General features: G+C 40.0%; 1 protein-coding gene across 2 annotated transcripts in view; it reads right to left on the bottom strand.

The window, feature by feature from the left end:
• Positions 1 to 271: 271 nt before the first annotated feature.
• Positions 272 to 19,792, bottom strand: part of MALT1 (MALT1 paracaspase) — a 57,596-nt gene continuing 38,075 nt past the window's right edge. For both annotated transcript variants that reach the window (XM_045065673.1, XM_045065674.1), the window contains 8 exons: positions 17,872 to 18,075; positions 9,794 to 9,971; positions 8,946 to 9,020; positions 8,473 to 8,600; positions 5,972 to 6,121; positions 3,035 to 3,192; positions 2,426 to 2,551; positions 272 to 1,457 (listed from right to left, as the gene is read on the bottom strand). In XM_045065673.1, the coding sequence (XP_044921608.1) occupies positions 1,017 to 1,457; positions 2,426 to 2,551; positions 3,035 to 3,192; positions 5,972 to 6,121; positions 8,473 to 8,600; positions 8,946 to 9,020; positions 9,794 to 9,971; positions 17,872 to 18,075 (1,460 nt within the window). In that variant the 3' untranslated portion in view covers positions 272 to 1,016. The remainder of the gene's footprint in view (positions 1,458 to 2,425; positions 2,552 to 3,034; positions 3,193 to 5,971; positions 6,122 to 8,472; positions 8,601 to 8,945; positions 9,021 to 9,793; positions 9,972 to 17,871; positions 18,076 to 19,792) is intronic.

Below are 19,792 nucleotides of genomic sequence, written 5' to 3'. Positions count from 1 at the left end.
CAGGGTAATACTGGCTTCATAGAAGGAGTTGGGAAGTGTTCTTTCTCCTCCCATTTTTGAGGAGAGTTTGCAAAGGACTGGTGCTAAGTCTTTAAGTGTTTGGCAGAATATATCAGTGAAGCTCTCTGGGCTTGGTAGTTTCTTTGTGGAATGCTTTAAAAGTACTAATTCAATATTTTTTGTTATTGGCAGTGGTCTTTTTGACATGCTTTAGGTAGGATGAAAGGTGGTAAGATCAATTCATTAAGAAAATGTTATCAAGGAAGACATATCCAGTGTTTTTAAGATTCAATAAGTAGCTGCCAAGATTATCCAGAGACAGAAGTATCCTGCTGTCTTGCTATAACAGAGACAAACATTTCATCATCTCTTCATGTGCTTTCATGACTTTAACAAGAAACTTCGGCCTGTTCTACATAAGATTTATATACAAACATCTTAATTAACACTTGCAGTAAAGTCCTATAATCACAAATTAAAGTTTATACATTTCTAGATTATATACAGACATGTATATTTACATATTATCTTTAAATCTACCTACAAACATAACATCTGTCTCAGAACCTGTCAGAAAGGAAGTGTGTAGAGGGACAAACACTGGAACAGAAATCTGGAGGTCTCAGCGCTGGGCCAGCACTAATGTAAACAAGATGACGCAATCTGTTTCTCCCAGTGATAAGACTAGGTTAAGCCTGATGACCACCAATGTTTTTTTTCCTGATTCTCATAACACAATGACTTATTCTACAATGCCATTCCCATTGTTCTTACTTCAGTGCTCAAAATGAAAATATTTTTGTTACAAACAACTCTTAAAAGAGAATGAAGAGGAAGTCCCTCGGTCAATAATGTAACTCCAACACTTTAAAGTCCTGGGTTTGCCATGAAATATCTATCTATCACAGATCTCTCTCTACAGATCCAGGTTTGCTTTTTTATGATGCCTCTCTTCATGTCAGTACTGCTGCCCTGGAGGCATCTAGTAATTAGGAGAACTTCCAAAAATAAGGAGGTCAGTTTTCAGAAATTCGGAGCCCCTCAGAGAGATTGAATGGCATGTCATCAGTTGTCTCCACTGGCACATTGCTCCTCCCGAACTGGCATGGATAATGGTGGGTGTGGTGACTTGAAATAAATGCATCTGCCATCCGGCTGCAGCGACAGTCATCTGATGGCAAGACATTACTGGAGTTACCAAGGTGTGAATGGTAAACACCGGGGAATGAGTCCTGAGATGAGGGGTAACGGCCGGTTCCCGCTGAGGTGGATGCCGCGGTCTGATAAGGGCCATTACACATAATACACGTTTGGAAGCAAGTTTTCCTGCCCAAACCTCGATGAATGTCCAGTTTGGCAATGAGGGGTTTGCCCACGTTCACCTCCTGCTTCTCTTCGACGGTATCTTCCAAACCTGAGTACTGATACGACAGGCAGACTGTGAAGATTAGATGTTCCTGAAAAGGAGAAGAAGAATTATTTTTATCAACTGTGAAAGCATGCCGATCTTAGAGTATTACTGACATACACAAATACACACGTGATCACACAACAACAGCCACTCTCACTCCCCTTTCCCAGGTTCCAAATCCTCAAGGCTTGTTTACATCTTCTCTGCATTAAAAAAAGCCAGCTATAATCACCTTCCCTTTCCCTCAGTCAGTACTTTGAACTGGTAGAATTCTAGTTCTTGCTACCGGCAGTTACCAGAATCACGTGATTCTGGACTGTATTCCGGATGAACAGTTTAAAGGCATTTTTCTAAGCAGCGGGGCTTAGAAAACTTACCCTGCCCTACTAGTGGAGATAGGGAATGATGCTTTTTTTTTTTTTTTTTTTTAAAGATTTTTATTTATTTGACATAGAGAGAGACACAGTGAGAGAAGAAACACAAGCAGGGGGAGTGGGTGAGGGAGAAGTAGGCTTCCTGCTGAGCAGGAAGCCCAAAGCAGGGCTTGATCCCAGGACCCTGGCATCATGACCTGAGCTGAAGGCAAATGCTCAACGACTGAGCCACCCAGGTGCCCCTGGAGAATGATCCTTTAATGAAAAAAGCTGGCTTTACACCTAGGCTAAAAGTTTAGCTGTTTTAAAAAACATGAAATAATAATCCACAGTCCTGGGTGGAGAAGCAGAACCAAATCAGATTATAGGGTTATTCCAAAGACAAAGGAGACTATAGGTAGATTAGCTATGAACAAGGTGATAATTGTCTTTTGTTCTTTTACTAGAAAATGATTATTTGAAGATGCAACGGTATTTAAAAGCACACTATGCTCTGAATCTCTAACTTTTCAACTGCGGAGAGTAATCACATATTCTCTCACACAAAAATCCTCAGGCCATTACCAGGGACAGAACAGAATATGACAAGGAATTTTCACTTCCACAAAGTCAGTAGTTAATAAACAGGAAAAGGAATAACCTTTAATTTTTGCAGCGAGCTGAGCCTAGTGTAGAGGCAATGCTTGGGAAGATCCTTGGACACTAAGTAGCTGCCGGTTTCTTCAGGTGTCCCTTTATTTGCATCTTTGGGATCAATATCTAAGTCCTGTGAAAATCAGCGGACATTATTAATGAAATCAGTTGAAATCACAACATTGTCTTTGACGGTAAACTATCTTTTTTTAAAAGCTTTTATTTATTTATTTCAGAGAGAGAGAAAAAGGGGGATAAGGGCAGAGAGAGGCAGAAGCAGATACCCTCTGAGTGGGGAGCCTGTTGTGGGGCTCAATCCCAGGACCCTGGGATCATGACCAGAGCCAAACGCAGATACTCCACTGCAAAGCCACACAGGCAACCCTATAGCAGATGGAGATTACAAGTAGGCAGAGAGGCAGGCGGGGCGGGGGGGGGGTGAGGAGCAGGAGCAGGAGCAGGAGCAGACTCCCTGCTGAGCAGAGAGCCCGATGTGGGGCTCAATCCCAGGACCCCGGGATCATGACCTGAGCCGAAGGCAGAGGCTTAACCCACTGAGCCCCCCGGGCATCCCTATATTGTACTATTTTAAATAAAGAAGAAAGGGGGTTCTTACAAGAGGAAAATCGGTGACATAGGCATCGCACATCAGGACATCGGGTGGCTTGTGGACTATGCTTGTGTAGATTATCATGACATTGGAGAATTCGGCAGCAAACCCTAACTGAATCTGAACGCCGCACTGAAATTTAAGACACATACTCTCTGGGAGTTCTGAAAAAGAACAGAAAGAACAACTTACAAATAATCCCTTGAGGAGCCCTTTGGTAAGTTTTTTGTTCAGCAACAGACAATTGTTCCTTATGGGGCAAAATACATGGAGAGCTTTTGCTTTCACTTAAAAATGTTCTAGAACTAATACATTATTCAAAGATACAAAAACACCCAGGCATGCACTTACAGAAAGAAAAAAAACCCCAAAACCCGTGTTTTGCTGATCAAGCAAATAAAAATCTTTCATTTACTATTAGCTTACAGTTCTTGTCCCTCTGCATATGTCATTTTTTAAAAACATTTTATTTATTTTGTTAACAGAGAGACACAGAGAGAGGGAACACAAGAAAGGGAGTGGAAGAGAAGCAGGCTTCCTGCAGAGCGGAGAGCCCAATGCAGGGCTCGATCCAAGGACCCTGGGATCATTACCTGAGTGGAAAGTAGACGCTTAATGACTAAGCCACCCAGGTGTCCCTGCATATGTAATTTTTATAGTAGTAATCAAAAGTATCCACAGAATTGTAGAAAAATTTTCACTGTTGCCTCAATCTTCATTGAAAATAGTTTTTAGGGGCACCTGGGTGGCTCAGTGGGTTAAGCCTCTGCCTTTGGTTTAGGTCATAGTCTTAGGGTCCTTGGATGGAGCCCTGCATTGGGCCCTCAGCTCAGCGGGGAGCCTGTTTCCCCCCCACCTCTGCCTGCCTCTCTGCCTACTTGTGATCCTCTCTGTCAAATAAGTAAATAAAAATATCTTAAAAAATAAAAAAGAAAATAGTTTTTAATAAAGTATAATGTCACTGAATATTTGTTACTGTGAACAAATCCAGTACTCTTGAATATTTCTGGGTTTTATTATTTTTCTATCATAGTCAATATTTCTTATATATATGTACTTAATGCTTTAGGATTATTAGATATAGCTGCTTGATGGTTTCTCATATGTGATACTCTCATTTACATATAACATTTACATATATTTACATACACGTACATAGATCTCACCATACATTTCCAAAATGAAGTAGTAGTAATTTTCGAAGTGTTTACCTAGTTGATGGGATTAAAAAGGAAGAACTACTCTATCAGAGTTCTGATTTTTTTTTTAAGATTTTATTTATTTATTTGACAGACAGAGATCACCAGTAGGCAGAGAGGCAGGCAGAGAGAGAGGAAGGGAAGCAGGCTCCCTGCTGAGCAGAGCCTGATGTGTGGCTCGATCCCAGGACCCCGAGATCATGACCTGAGCCGAAGGCAGAGGCTTTAACCCACTGAGCCACCCAGGCGCCCCTATCATAGTTCTAACTTTATTTTCTCTAATTACTACTTAAGTTTATTATTTTCCATATTTGTTTCTTAATTATTAATATATTCTCAAATTGTATAGGCTAAATTTGCATTGTTTGATGATTAATTAATGTTAATGTTTAATGATTAATGATGTTAATGTTTCTCCTTTTACCATTTTGCACGAGCTCTTTAACATACAAAATACCAAAAAAAAAAGTGCTCTCTTTCCAGACAAACTACAGCTCTAGAGCCTGTTTGCCTTGGTACGGAGATAGTTACCTACATCTAAAAGACAAGAAATCAGTATTATTTAAAGACCACAATCTTTTCATTATGTTTTAAATATTTAGGCCAAGAACTCTGGTGTAAATGTGGTTCTGTTCTGAGCAGCACCCATTCACTCCCTCACTCAACAACTACTTTACTGAACACATACTATGTACCAGGCATGGTTCAAAGTAATCAGCAAACAGAGAAAAATATTGGACCAGGCCATGTATAAAGTTTCTTTCTTTCTTTTTTTTAAATTTGAAGATCTAATTGACTTTATTAGGCAATTCATGAATTGGGCAGCAGCTTATCCACCAAGTAAAGAGATGCTCCCTTCATTTCATTTCATAAGCTTTTTTTTACTGTTGAAACTTATCACCATGATTTTGTTATTGCTGTTGTTTAGATCTTTTTTAAATGAAAAGAATAAATTTCAATTACTTATCCAATTATCTGGAAAGCCAAGACAATACATTTACAACATTTTATATTTTAAAGTGCTTTGACATATTTAGCCAAAAGTCTATTTCAGAGAACAGACTATTATGAAAAACAGACTCTTATACAGAAATTTACCAAATATAATTTTCACTTATCTACAATAAGGGATTCACCATGCAAATATTTGGGGCTCACAGCAAATGAAACATTTTTACTTCAGTCAATAATTTAAATTCACCTTTTCACTAAATCACATAGAATTACCAAAGGTAATTAAGTTACAGATAGGATTTCCCCCTCACTGTCTCTTATCTTGCACTGACTCACTGATGCAAGAGTCGCAGGGAGAGAATTCTCAGTAATACCCAGGAGCATATAATATTTACTGACCAGCATGCTTGTTTCTTCGCATGTGAGATCGCATCCAATAACCAACAGCCTTCCAAGGATCAGTTCTTGCCCCCATTTATAGATAACAAGTTTATCAAGTGGTAGAGACAGGATCAGAACCCAGGCCTGTCTGATTTTTCAAACAGCACACTTCCAACAGCTCACAATTTAAGAAAATCCAAGGGACTGTATATTAGATAAGTTGTTTAGTTTGGGGCTTGCCTACCAGGTTAAAATACTTTCACGAAAAAATCGAGAGAAAAACTATCAAAAAACAAAACAAAACAAAACAAAAAATCACAACTATTTATCCAGAAGGGAAAAAAACCTCCTTCATGATTTAATAGAGCATATCGTAGGAAAACCTCACAAGAACCAGGCCTCACCGTACCGTGTGCTTTGGCCCACTGCAGATTCCGCACCAGAGACTCTGCAGAATACGCTGTTCCCTGGATTGGGTCAGTGAGTGCTCTCTTTTCAGACAAGCTACTCCGAATCTCTAGAGCCTGTTTGCCTTTGGTGAGGTGACATTTACCCATATCTAAAAGATAACAAATAAGTATCAAGACCACAATCTTTTCACGTTTTAAATATTTAGGTCAAGAACTCTCCTGCAAATCCAGTTACATTCTCAGATCACTCACTCAACAGCTATTTTACTGAACACCTATTATGTGCCGGGCATGGTTTAAAGTAATGGGAAACAGAGAAAAATATTAGGCCAGGAAACTTCTGAAGATCCCCTTTTAGCTTTTATCTTCTATAATTCTATTATCATAGAATTAATATCTTAAGCCTTAAAATGCACAAAGAATTGAAAGTACATTCCTTCCTTCAAAGATTTTTATTTATTTGAGAGAGAGAGAAGAAGTGGCGGGGAAGGGCAGAGGGAGAGAGAGAGAGAAGCAGGCTCCCTTCAGGGAGCCCAATGCAGGGCTCGATCCCAGAACCCTGGGATCCATGACCTGAGCTGAAGGCAGACGCTTAATGACTGAGACGCCTAGGCGCCCCGAAAGTACCTATCTTTACTGAAAGGGCAGCCATGATAACTTTATGTCTATACTCTGTTGAGAAATACATGTATTTAGTAAACAAATGACTACCTAACTATGCAAAAGGTAAGATTTCATGCCCATCTTTGCGTCAGATAGCTTTATTTTTAAGCAAGGAAATAATGTGTTGCAACTACTGATATGGTTAAAGGACCACCATTCCTCTCCCCTGACTCAAAATAACCACTGTTCAATGTAGTACCTATGTTCCCATGTCTGTCTTAATTTTCACTTATGCACAGGCATTGGTAAGTGGTTTATGCTAATGTTTTAGTTTTTTGGTTTTTTTTAAAGATTTTATTTATTTATTTGAGAGAGAGACAGAGATAGCAATAGAGAGCATGAGCCAGGAACAAGCGGGAGAACCAGGGTCCCTGCCGAGCAGGGAGCCCAATGTGGGGTTTGATCTCAGGACCCTGGGTCATGATATAAACTAGAAGCAGTCGCTTAACTGACTGAGCCACCCGGTGCCCTTAATGTTTGAGGTTTTGAACTTAACAAAACTGTTATCCTATATGCATGCTCCATTTCATTAACATGTTTCAGGCAAAGACTTGTGATTACTGATAAATGTCAATTTAAATTTATAAAGCCATATATATCATATTCTTTAATATGAACAAAATTATAGTTTCCCTTACTACTGTATGTATTATTATTAATAAATAAAGTTATAAAGTAATAATATCTGGTCTTTGATATGTCATTACTTATCTGGAAAAAAAAGAGGTAAAACTAAGATTGTTAAACAGAAGAATCTATTCTTAAATAGAAGCCAAATATAAAAACCAGATAAAAGCAGAACTTTTCCGGTTGAAGCAGGATGGTGGGAGGAGGTCAAAGCTCTGGTTGTCTATGTTAAATGGGAAAGTGGTTAAGTCAGGTGATCTAGCTAAGAGATCTACACTGATAAAAACATCAAAATAAACAAAAGTGACTCATGGCTCTTAGTGAAACACTCACGTATCCTATACTCCACCTGCCATCTTTAGAACACCCTTGAAACTCCCGTTTCTCAAGGGCTGGTTTGCAAAAGGATTGCCTTTTGGCATGGCTTCTAAAATGGCATTTCAAAAAACACCTGGCAATCTATATGTACTTGTTTGGCCCTCGACAGGAGCATAACATTATGCTGAGAAGGAAAGGGATCACAAGGAAATGGAAGACATGATGTGAGCCCTCTAAGATCATGTCCTGAAAATAGAATTTAAGAACCATGAAGTCCATTAAAAAAAAAAAAGAACCCAGCCTTTTCCACCCAAGTCTCAAAATATCTGCAAAACTGGATCAGTCTGATCCTGGGAGAGGATGTTCTCTGGACAAGTCTCTCTGCAAACAAGCCCACAGAGCCATGCACCAGGCATGAGGCACAAACGAGGTACAGAGCTCTGAGGATGAAACTTGACTGATTTCAGTCTTGCCCGGGACCAGCCTTGTAGCTCGAGTCATGCTGCACACATGGCACAAAGTTTAGTAGATGGCACAAAGCTTAGTCACCAGGGAGAGGAGGAGGGAGGAAGGAATCAAACACGAGTGTTGCTGAATGTTCTAGAAAAAATTGCTTTATAAAAATAAATACTGGCGCGCCTGGGTAGCTCAGTCAGTTAAGCATCTACCTTCGGCTCAGATCGTGATCCCAGGGTCCTGGGATCAAGTACCACATCGGGCTCCCTGCTCTGTGGAGAGCCTGCTTCTTCCTCTGCCTCTCTCTGTCTCTCATGAATAAAATAAATAATCTTAAAAAAAAAAAAATACTAACTCCAAACCTGCACAATTAACGGTAGGAATAAAACAATCCTCAGAGAACCCCGAGTAGCTTTCTCTTTATTTTTTATTTTACCTTCTGCAACTTCATCCAGTAACACAGTAATTTTCTTGTCTTCTAATAATCTATCTTTTAAAAATTTCATAAAAATTCCATTTGCCAGCCCAGAATGCTGGATTTCAAAAGCTTCTGCTCCTTGACACCTTAAACACAGCAAAAAGACAAATTTTTTTAAAAAGTAAACACTTGCCACCCGGGACTTGTGTAAATACTCATGAGCCTCATTTGCTTCCCTGCCTTTTGCATGACACCCTCATTGTGGAGCTTATCTTTAAGCAGGAACTAAATGCTCCGGGGGTAAGTAAAAAGAAGATGCCAAGATATGAGGAGCTAAAGTCAATTATTTAACTCATTTATCCTTTCAAGAATTATCAAGGATGAAAATTTATGCCTACATTCCTATGGATATATCTAGGCTTCTCATCTTTCATCAAAAAGAAGTCATTGAAAAATGAATGCATCTTGAACATGAATGTAAAATTCCTTACGTGGCGTATCCAAACACAATATTGGCAGTGACTTTTAGCGCATCCAAGATTGGGATAGTGTCATCATAGTCGTTTCTATTTAAAAGGGAGGAGGGAGAAGGACAGATACAAATATGAAAAAAGTTAAACAGCATTTTAAAAAGAGCGTAAGTAATAATATAATGGAAAATCTGATAATGATATTCTATTATACATAACTGATTCAAAATGCCTTTATCAAATCAGGTACATATTTACCCCTAAATAATCTAGGGCTTTTCTCCTGTTGAGATAGCAGACAGGCACAACACCTTTTCTCTGGTTAGCTTTAAAACTGAAGTTACGTCTGAACTCTGACCCTGGTTTCTCATCCGTATGGGCTGAGCAAGCACAGAACTGTATTTCCGAGAGGAATAATCACTGGTGCTATTCCTTAGGAACCCAGTGACCAAGAACTGGGATCCACACCTTCAAACACCTGGTCTGGCAACACTCCCATATCTGCGAGACCAGGACTGACAGAGGCCCAGCTCTATGTGTACTGTTTCTATCAGTTCCGGGAGAAATCAGTGCAGTGAGGACTAGAGACATCTACAAACATTCTGAAGAGTTGAACCTTCTGGAATATAAATACATATGCATACCCTTTAGTTCCTCACTTTTGTTCTATAACAAATAGGAAAAAAGTTAAAGTGATTAACTACATATAGAGAAATGGAGTTTCCTCCTTGGTCAGTTTCAATCTGTAATTACAAACTCACAAGCCTGAGTGCTTCTCAGCATTCCCAAGTTTGCCTTCGATTTCACTGTCAAGGCTGGTATTAATCTAACTCCAATGAGCTTTGTTTAACAAAGATGAGGCAGTTTACCTTTTCCTACACATGTCCAACAAGAACACGTTAAGCCCAGTTTCTTTTTCTTGCATCAGTTTCAGTATATTTTGTACACATAGACAGTTTTCAGACCTATATGGATTTGGAGCATCAACAGGGACCATAAAGCTGTTGCCAAAGTTTTCATAACCATGCCCTGCATAATATAACAACCCTGGAAAGGAAAAAAAAAAAAAAAAGAGGTAAAAATTAATTCTAAATTGCACTCTGAACACACATGTAGCACTCTTTAGGAAAAAAAAACCCAGACTTTGTTTTCAAGTTAATGCAAGCTTATTTAAGAGATATCCAATTATAAACACAGTCCATGTTAACTAAATTTGTACAGAAAATTATTTTGACAAGTCTTCAAGTATTGCACTTAAACCAACACTGAGATGCTGTCCTAAAGTGTATTTTAATTCGTAAAAATAATACATTTGTAAACAATGGTATAACATGGAGTCCAATTTTATCTCATGATGTACAACAAAGAAAAAGGCTAAAGACTTCTTTGTTGACTCCTGTGTCTCCTCCATGAGATCAGGAGACCAAGAGCTCCCGCAAGGCAGGGTTGGTATTATCTTTATCTGTGTATTCCTGGCACACTGAAGGACTCAGTAAATTTTTAATGGATGGACAAATAAACACAGTTCAGACAAGTAGCAACGGCCATATCCAGAACAAGAAATTCCACAGTTATTTCCACAGAATGTGAGTAAGGGCTATAAAAATATAAATGTAGCTTTCTCTAAGCAGAGAAGGGAAATCTGTTTTCATGATTATTTTTTCTTTTCTTAAGAGATATAATTATCATTAATTTTCCATCTAGAGTCTCTTGAATTAATAATCTAAAATTTGGGTTCCTTTTAGTGTTCCATAGATGAGTCATTATTTCTTTGCTGAGAAATGATAATATAAAACGTGTACCAAACAATTCTGAAGATATTCTTGAAAAGAAGTTTATTTTGGCTATACAACGACTCCCCCAAGACATCAATATGGGCTTCCTTATAACAATATTTGATAGAAATACTTGTGAAGACATCCTCCCCTGAGCATGCAGTTTCTAAGGTCCACTGATGCTCTCTCAGCATTCTGGGTATGATGACTTCTATGGGACCCTATATTTAACAGTATAAAGGCACTGAGACAGGGAACAGAAAAACTAATCCTTTTTATCTACAGGCCCAATCCCTAGCAAAGAACGGGGCTCTGAACACTAAAACAATGTGTTTCATTCGGTCCTAGAAGGCAGGACCCCGGCCTACTTTACTTGAACTCCTACTAAAATGGGAAACATGGTTCTTTCTTATGTAACATTTCAGGTAACAAATGACAAAATGGGCGCATTCATTTATTCAGTGTGGGTTTATTCTATCCCGTCTGTGCCCTGAATGAAACCATGTAGGCACTGAAAGAAATGAAAAGGAAGACAAAGTTCCTGGCCCAGGGAGCCTGCAACTCATTCAGTCCTGCTCCTGCTGTTAGTCAAAGAACAAAGAAAGTCAGCACATAATGAAATGCCATAAATTATGTGGTTAAGGAAACCCTGCCTGATAGGAGCAGGGTGCAGAGGGGAGGCAGGGTGAGGTGAGGTGGGTGGCCTTGAGAGCCTGGGTGCAATCTAGAAAGGGAGAGAGAAGAGTGAGGTTCATTAGAGGCAGGAACAGCGGCAGCAAACAAGGTGAGGATCCAGAATGGCGCTCACAGAAAGGAGACCAGCCCGGCCAAGAATCCAGGTATTGCTGTAAATGGGAGTGAGAGCGCATTGATAGGGAGCATTTTGAAAATCACGACACAGGGAGTGGATTTAAGTCACTAAGCAATGAAGATCAAGTAAGTGAGAAAACAACCTGAAGAATAAGGGAGAATATTTGCAAATCATGTATCTAAAAGGATAACTTGTGTCTAGAATATGTAAAGAACTCTTCAATTTAACTATAAAAAGACAAATACCCCATTAAAAAAATGGGCAGAAAACCTGAATAAACATTTCTCCAAAGAGGATATACAAATGCAAATAAGTACATGAAAAGCAAAACAAAACGATGAGCCACCGCTTTGCACTTACTAAGGCGGCTATAATAAACACAGGCAATAACAAGTGCTGGCAAAGATGTAGAAAAAGTGGAAACCTCATTTATTTCTGGTGGGAATATACAACAGTGCACGCACTTTGGAAAGAGGTGAGGCAGTTCCTCAAAAAATTAAACTCAGAATTACCCTATGACCCAGCCAATGCAAGTGCAATCCAAGGTACACATACCCAAGAGAACCAAAAATGTGTGTCCACACAAGAACGTGTACACGAGTGTTTGCAGCAGTGTTATTCACAAGATCCACACAGTTTATGCAACCAACATGTCCGTCTGCTGATGAGTGATGTGGTACGCCCATACAGCCGGTGATTATCCAGCCAAAAATATCACACAGCACAGATGAACCTTGAAAACATCATGGCATGTAAAAAAAAGCCAGACACAAAAGGACATGTATGGAATGATCCCATTCTATGAACCGTCTCAAAGAGGTAAATCCATAAAGCTAGGAAAGTGGATGTGTTGTTGCCAGGGGTGTGGGATAAGGAGGAATGAAGAATGAAGCTAATGGACATGGAGCTTCTTTTTTGGGATGATGAAAACGTTCTGCAATTAGGTGACTGATGCACAGCTCTGTGAATATATACTAAAAGCCGCTGAACTGTATACTTCAAAAGAGTAAAATTTATAATTCTTTATCAAGTGCAGGTACCCCTTGCTCTTGAAGTTTGCATCAGACCACTTTGCTTTTATGAAAGACCTACATTAGTATTCACTTTTTTCTTTTCTTTTTTTTTTTTTTTTTAAAGATTTTATTTATTTATTTGACAGACAGAGATCACAAGTAGGCAGAGAGGCAGGCAGAGAGAGAGGAGGAAGCAGGCTCCCCAGAGAGCAGAGTCCAATGTGGGGCTCGAGCCCAGGACCCTGGGATCATGACCTGAGCTGAAGGCAGAGGCTTTAACCCACTGAGCCATCCAGGCGCCCCTACTGTCCACTTTTGTTACTCAAAAGAAACCCAAAGAGGATTTCTGCTTCGACGAGAAAAGGCAAAAAGTGAAAACAGAGCTGAGTGTATCTGCGGCCGGCATGAGCCCTGGAGGGGCAGCACGGCCCCCTTCCCCAGGAACCATACCGGGCAGCTCAGCAGTAGCACCAGTGCTGTGAGCTGTGTCTGTGAGCCTCTGAGCTTCGCCTCAGTGTATCTGCGTGTATCTGTTAGCAAGATGTATACTTCAGTAGTAAAGAAGCCTGTTTGGGTCTGGGAACACTTAGGCACATGGTAGGTGCTTCTTCCCCTCAGAGGAGGGCTCTGTGTGCTCAGGGCAGGGGACCTGCGTACAACATGGGACGCTCCTCCCCATCAGTCTGTTCACAGCTTCTGAAAGCCAGCTCTGCTGATTTCTAACCTTCATGACCCTGCTCCGGTGACCATCTCCTTCCTGTCCACCCAGATCATGACAAGTCCTCGAGGGTCTTCTCGGGCTCTGAACACTCGGCAGGCTCTCACCCAGTTTCTGGCTTTCTGACACATGGCAGGCTCGCCCTGCTTTGAAGCCCTGCAGCACCCCTCGGGGACACCCTACAGTTCATTTCTTGTCTAAAAATCACAATAGACATTAATCGTACACACTGGTAGAGATTTTTCATGGTTTTGAAAGCACCTTCATATACATGAACTGATTTTAATCTACATAGCTACCTTTAAATAATTTATATCCTTATTATATTCTTGAGAAAATTAAAAAGATCAAATGACTTGCTTAAAATCATATAGATGGTAGGTAGCTGGACTCTAAAAAGGCATTTTTTTCCTCATTATATTAAGTGCCTTCTAACTTTGAGAATATAAATATATTAAGGGACTTCTAATTTTGAGAATATAAATCATGTTCTTTATTTTCTGTATCTCCTTCAACATGTAGCATACTTCTTTATCTGGGCTATGGATATAATAAACTCAGTACATGCTTTTTGAATGCATTAAATTAACAGTGCAAACCAATCAGGACAGAAGTAGATGTGGAGAACGTCCCACAAAAGTCTGATTTGCAGTAGAAATGGCACCATTTCTACAACCGGTATTACTAGCCAGCCAGCCAGAGGGCTTGGGGATTGCCCCCGTTGTATCACGTAATGCGTCTGTCTCTAATAAGACTTACAACTTGGGAGAAGGACCAACTCCAAGGGAAGGTTCGGTCTCCAGTGACCAGGGAAACCTACGTGTGGTCTGTTATTTCAGTGCCATATGTCCTGCTCTGCAATCACCGAAACTAAGGCACTTAGAACAAAATACCTTTTGTGCTCCCCAAAATGATTTATGAAAAGTGTAAGCATTTTGTATCAAAGTCTACATCCAAATTACACTGTGGGAGATTAAACATTTTTATGTAAAATAAACTAGCCCAAATCATGGTATTTTAAGAATTGCATCTGTAAGTACTTATTAATTTAATCGACTATTCCATTACTCAAGGATAGAGGCACAGAATAGGTATCTTTATAAATGACAAAATATTCAATGTGTTTCAAAACACTATCCTATCAATTAGACCCTTAGGGAATTTTATTTCTGGGGAACATGATTTCTAAGAATATAGTTCATTACAGCTATGCATTCTTGTCCATAGAGAAAAGAACCGCTTCGGTGAAGGCTGTCCCACCGTGCACTGAGCACCGTGCTCTGACCATGACCATGGCCACCGCAGCAAACTACATGGCTCCTCCCCTGTTCACACAAAAGTGCTTTAACTATATGGTTATCATCTCCTATGATCCTTACGACACATCTCTCATGACCAGGGAGGTAATATTACTGTCCCCCTTTTACAGACGGGAACACTGTAAACAGACACTGATGAATAGTGACAGGGCCAGAATCTGGACGCCGGCCGGGCTGTGCTCCCGCTGCACTGTCTCGTGGTAACTACCGCTGCCATTCTAGTAACTTTACTCTCAGATAATACAAACCGTCCATGTACTGGTTATTCATGGCCTCACTATTACGATCATCTTAAAACCTCCATTAAAAAAAAAAAAAAAAAAAGGAATCTGAGGCTGAACCTTAATATGTAACAACATGGAAGCCAGGTTTCTCTAGTTGAGGCCTGATGTGGAATGCCACCGGGTTCAAATCTCCACATAAAGTGAAGGAAAGTGGAATTCAGGAAATTACAACAATAGTGGGCCAGGCACCGGGATAATTATTTTATCTTATTTATTCGACAATCACCTCATTATGTTAGTTTACCACTTCATAAGTCTTTTTGGGCTTATGAAAGTGAACTAACTTGGTTCTAGTTACACACCGGTCAGCAGAAAGGCCTGAGTGTCGGACCTGGGTGAGCTTACTTGAGGCCCCCCTGCTTCGCCACTCAGCTCCACTGAGCCGAACGACTCCTCTAGAGTAAGTAAGGCTTTGGCCGTATTCTGACCAGGCTCCTTCAGCATCCTCCTCCACAAAAGCACGGCAAAACTGCCGCAAGCGATGAGGGTAGAAAGGCACAGGGTGGGGGAGATAGCAAGCCAAACAGTTGCTCCCTACCACAGTTACATATGGCAACTGGAAATCTTTATCTCCACTTGTCTGCAAGGACACGTGGCAGAAATCAGTTATTCCTGCTTTTAGTGTGTTTTTTAAGTTTATATCTGTTTTAAAAGTGAATTACCTATTTTCTGTTCTGTTCTGTTGCAGTTTTTGCTTCTTTTACAAACCCGTGGGCAACAGGATATAAAAGGGCATAAACTTGAGTGTATACTTTCCCTCTCTGCAGTTGTTCCCGCTGGATCTGCTATGCTCTGCCTCGGCCCCCTCCCCCACGGGATACCAGCCGTGACCTGGGGCTGCCGACTGGAGGTGAAGGTGCAGGAGGAGGCCGCCCCGTGAGCCTCTACCCCACTGACATTTCATGCAGATGTGCCTGATGTTTAGCATATTCACAATACTTGAAAATATAATGCAGTCACTCTGTTAGGACACCAATCAGTAGGATTTAAAAGCCACCTAGCTTTCGGGATGCCTGGGTGGCTCCGTTGGTTAAGCATCCAACTCTTGGTTTCAGCTCCTGATCTCAGGGTCCTTGAGATCGAGGCTTACAACAGGTTCTGTGCTCAGCACGGAGTCTGCTGAAGAATCTCTCTCCCTTTCCTCCTTCCCGCGCATTACCCCCCTTAAAATATAAATCCTTATCAACTACTTTACCAACCTAAACCCTAAGCTGGCTAATATTTTTCCCTTTTTCCTCATTCCTTTCAGTGATGCTTTAGAATTCTTTCCTGGTACTTTGTAAACGGAGGTAAATTAAATACAATAAAAAGAATCAAAACACTATCTTTTTAAAAAAAATATTTTATTTATTTATTTGACAGAGAGGGATCACAAGTTGGCAGAGAAGAAGTCGGGGGGACAGGCTCCCCACTGAGCAGAGAGCCCGATGTGGGGCTCCATTGCAGGACCCTGAGATCATGACCTGAGCTGAAGGCAGAGGCTTAACCCACTGAGCCACCCAGGTGCCCCTCAAAACACCATCTTAATCTAGACTAAAAACATATTAAGCAATTGCCAAGAAGGCACATTTGTACAGTATATTCTACCATATTTTCATAAGAAAAATGAATGTCCTCACCCAGAACTACCACTCTACACACTCATAAACAAGGTTATGTTATTACAATATCAACCTAAGAGTTGAAATCCCAAATTTGAGATATTTACTTTGTTTTTTTATTTGTGTTACAACTGTAATCCTATTATTTTATTTAAGAGGAAACTCATTTAAATAAGATTTTAAGATTCTCCCCATCCCATATATAATGACATGCTGAATCTTGGGGAAAGAAAAGTTTTTTCTTCCATTAAAAATTCTCCTTTGAGACCCATTAGCAATTCCACCAAGCCCACTTCATCATATCAGTCTAACTATAAATGAAGGGTTAAACTTAGAAATTATTGGGGTGCCTGGGTTGCTCAGTGGGTTGAACCACTGCCTTCAGCTCAGGTCGTGATCCTGGAGTCCTGGGATAGAGCCCCACATCGGGCTCCCAGCTCTGTGGGGAGTCTGCTTCTCCCTCTGACCTTCTTCTCTCTCATGCTCTCTCTCTCAAGTAAACAAATAAAATCTTTAAAAAATAAATAAATAAACTTAAAAATTATTGAAGTAAAATAATTTGAAAGACACAGAAGCTAAACTGCTACTTCAACACCAGCATGCCTAACAACAGACCCGGGGATGCCATCTGGCTGGCAGTCACATGTGACAGCACAGTATCACCGCACACAGAGCCTGGGGGATAACCGCTCCGAGAACCTCGCCGGCTGGCCTTCCGTGTGTGCTTCTACCCATTACAAGAAGTAACTTACCAAAGAAATCACTTACTACTGACAGCATATTCTGTCTCTAAAAAATCTGTACCGTATTTGTGGTGTTCTTCACATTTAAATGAGAGAATGAGTAAAATGTTTACAAATTTACCATTAGAATTTCTGTGGGGGCCCACCTCTATGTTTGTATAGAGCTTTCGTTCACAAATTGCTTTCATATGCTTCATTCACCAATATATTCTTGCTAAATTCTAGTTCCTGCTAAAGGACTAGAAAATACTAGGCAATAGAAGACTAAAACATACAGAATGTACACTTGCTTCCCTCTGTACCCCCCCCCCCACACAGCAGGACGATACACATACGCGTATACGACGTGCTATTTGGTCATTGAGCTTCACTGTACTTCAGTTCTTATCAATAAAACACAAAATCAATTAAGACAGGAAAAAATTCTAGTAAGAACAATATTGTTTTGATAAAATAAGCGATATGAAAGTTAGGACACTGAGCTAATTGTTCACATGGAACTTCAGAATGAAGATTAAATCCATCATTTTCACAATTTCAGTTGTAAAATTAATTCACAAACAATTCATTCACACACTTTAGCTGGATGTGTTTACTATACCTTTCTCTGATTTTTGTCTCTTAACCTAACTTGTACAGTAACGAGTGGATAATTATAAAAACCAAGATCATAAATATCTTACCATATACTCCTTTGTCTAAAAGTAGTAAAAATTCATCCACAGCATTTCGCATCTCATACTCAGTGAGATCCAACAGTGAAACAACTTTGAAATCTAGTTGTCTTAACAAGTTGGTCAATTCATATACATCCACCAATGGTGCTTTAAGCTTGGGGTGCTCCCAGTAATTCATATTTCCTATCAAGAGAGCAACCTTGTCCTTTGCTGTTTAAAAAAAAAAAAAAAGAAGAGGGGGTATTTAGAGGAGGATATAAAGATTAAAATAAAACCTATGGAAATGGTATAAATATAATAAAACAAATGCTTTACAAATAAGATCTCATTCTTAATTTCATCCTAGAACTATCACTTTATTTAGCAGACCACTTTATATAGTATATAGTATATATACTACATATAGACCACTTCCTGTAGTATACTGAGGAACACAGGTTGATAAATCAAACAAATGAAACTTATCAATGCTTTCGAGAACCAGGCAAAGGATATTTACGACTCATGTGAACCCTAATGGTAACAAATATTAAATTTATACTTTTATTGAGTTACAACAAAAGAAAAGGATATTCAACTAGACTTTTAGAGCAAATTTAAACAAGCAATGTTAGTAACTGGGTTCCCATCAAATTAGGTTCTGTTTTACTGACCGTGGAAGATGTTAAAACCAAAAGAATTACCAAAAAGAGGAACAGGACAAATTCTCGTCAGAGCAAGCAAGGGGAAAACCAAAGAGGAGAGAAAAGCAGGGACTTAACAAGAACTCTATCTGTACTTTGTCAGTTGATGTGCTATCTCTTTTCAGCTTCTTCAAAAAAAAAAAAAAAATCCCCTGATCTTAGGGATATGTAAAGACCTTTTGTATGAATATCTTAATAGTTTATTTTCTGACCTTAGTGCAGAGATGTTGCTCAAAGACGTACCCTCATACAAGGCATTTCTGTTTCTTAGGGCCAAACAGACCCAAACCGATGCCTTAGAAAGTGCCAGCTAGCTTTACCACATATAGAGCGTGGTAGAGGGCAGGTCCCCACAACCACAGCGTTGCTAGTCTGGGGTTAGTGTATAGAGATTGGAGACCGAGCCATGCCGGGAGGAACAGCGGAGGGCCACAGCGGGGACAGGCAGTACAGGTTCTGGTGTGAACCACGCAGAAGGCTGTAGGGGAGCAGCTGACAGGCCATCACCAAACCGGCTGAGGAACCGCCGACCAGGGCTGGGTGACCAACCTCTGTCACTTAATGCTGCTCAGTAGTTGTTTTATAAATTATCATGCAGACTGCTCTCATGACTGAAACAGGCATAAATAATCCTGTTGCTGACTTGATGTCTGCAATATGGAATCGAATTTCAGATGTTTTAAATCATTAAACTGATGAAAACTCTTTGGTGAAATTTCTTTCCACAGAAGACTTAAGTCTAGTGTTAAGCCAGGTCTGGAGAAAAACCTGTGCCAACTCTAAAATGGGGCTCTCAGAGTGAAAGAACACCCGCTCTGTGAAAAGCCTCAATCCTTTCTTGTCATGGAATCTTTATTCTACATTCAGTCTTAGAGACTTCTTGCAAGTTGCTTATTCTAATGAGTAAACATATTTTATTTAATTTATTATTTTTTTAAAATTTATTTATTTGTCAGAGAGAGAGAGGGAGAGAGAGCGAGCACAGGCAGACAGAACGGCAGGCAGAGGCAGAGGGAGAAGCAGGCTCCCCGCCGAGCAAGGAGCCCGATGTGGGACTCGATCACAGGACGCTGGGATCATGACCCGAGCTGAGGGCAGCTGCTTAACCAACTGAGCCACCCAGGCGTCCAGAGTAAACATATTTTAGAAAAAAAAAAGAAATGATACTTGAACATTTCTAATTCTGTAAAAGTCACTTTAAGGCCCACATGAATGATCATCTTTTCTCTAAAAGAAAAGGTCAA

Source organism: Mustela putorius, unplaced genomic scaffold (genome assembly GCF_011764305.1).
Source record: "Mustela putorius furo isolate JIRA1106 unplaced genomic scaffold, ASM1176430v1.1 tig00003858_pilon_pilon_pilon, whole genome shotgun sequence".
Taxonomy (NCBI): Eukaryota; Metazoa; Chordata; class Mammalia; order Carnivora; family Mustelidae; genus Mustela; species Mustela putorius.
The sequence above is the reverse complement of the archived record's forward strand: the minus strand, read 5'-3'. Positions and strand labels throughout refer to the sequence as shown.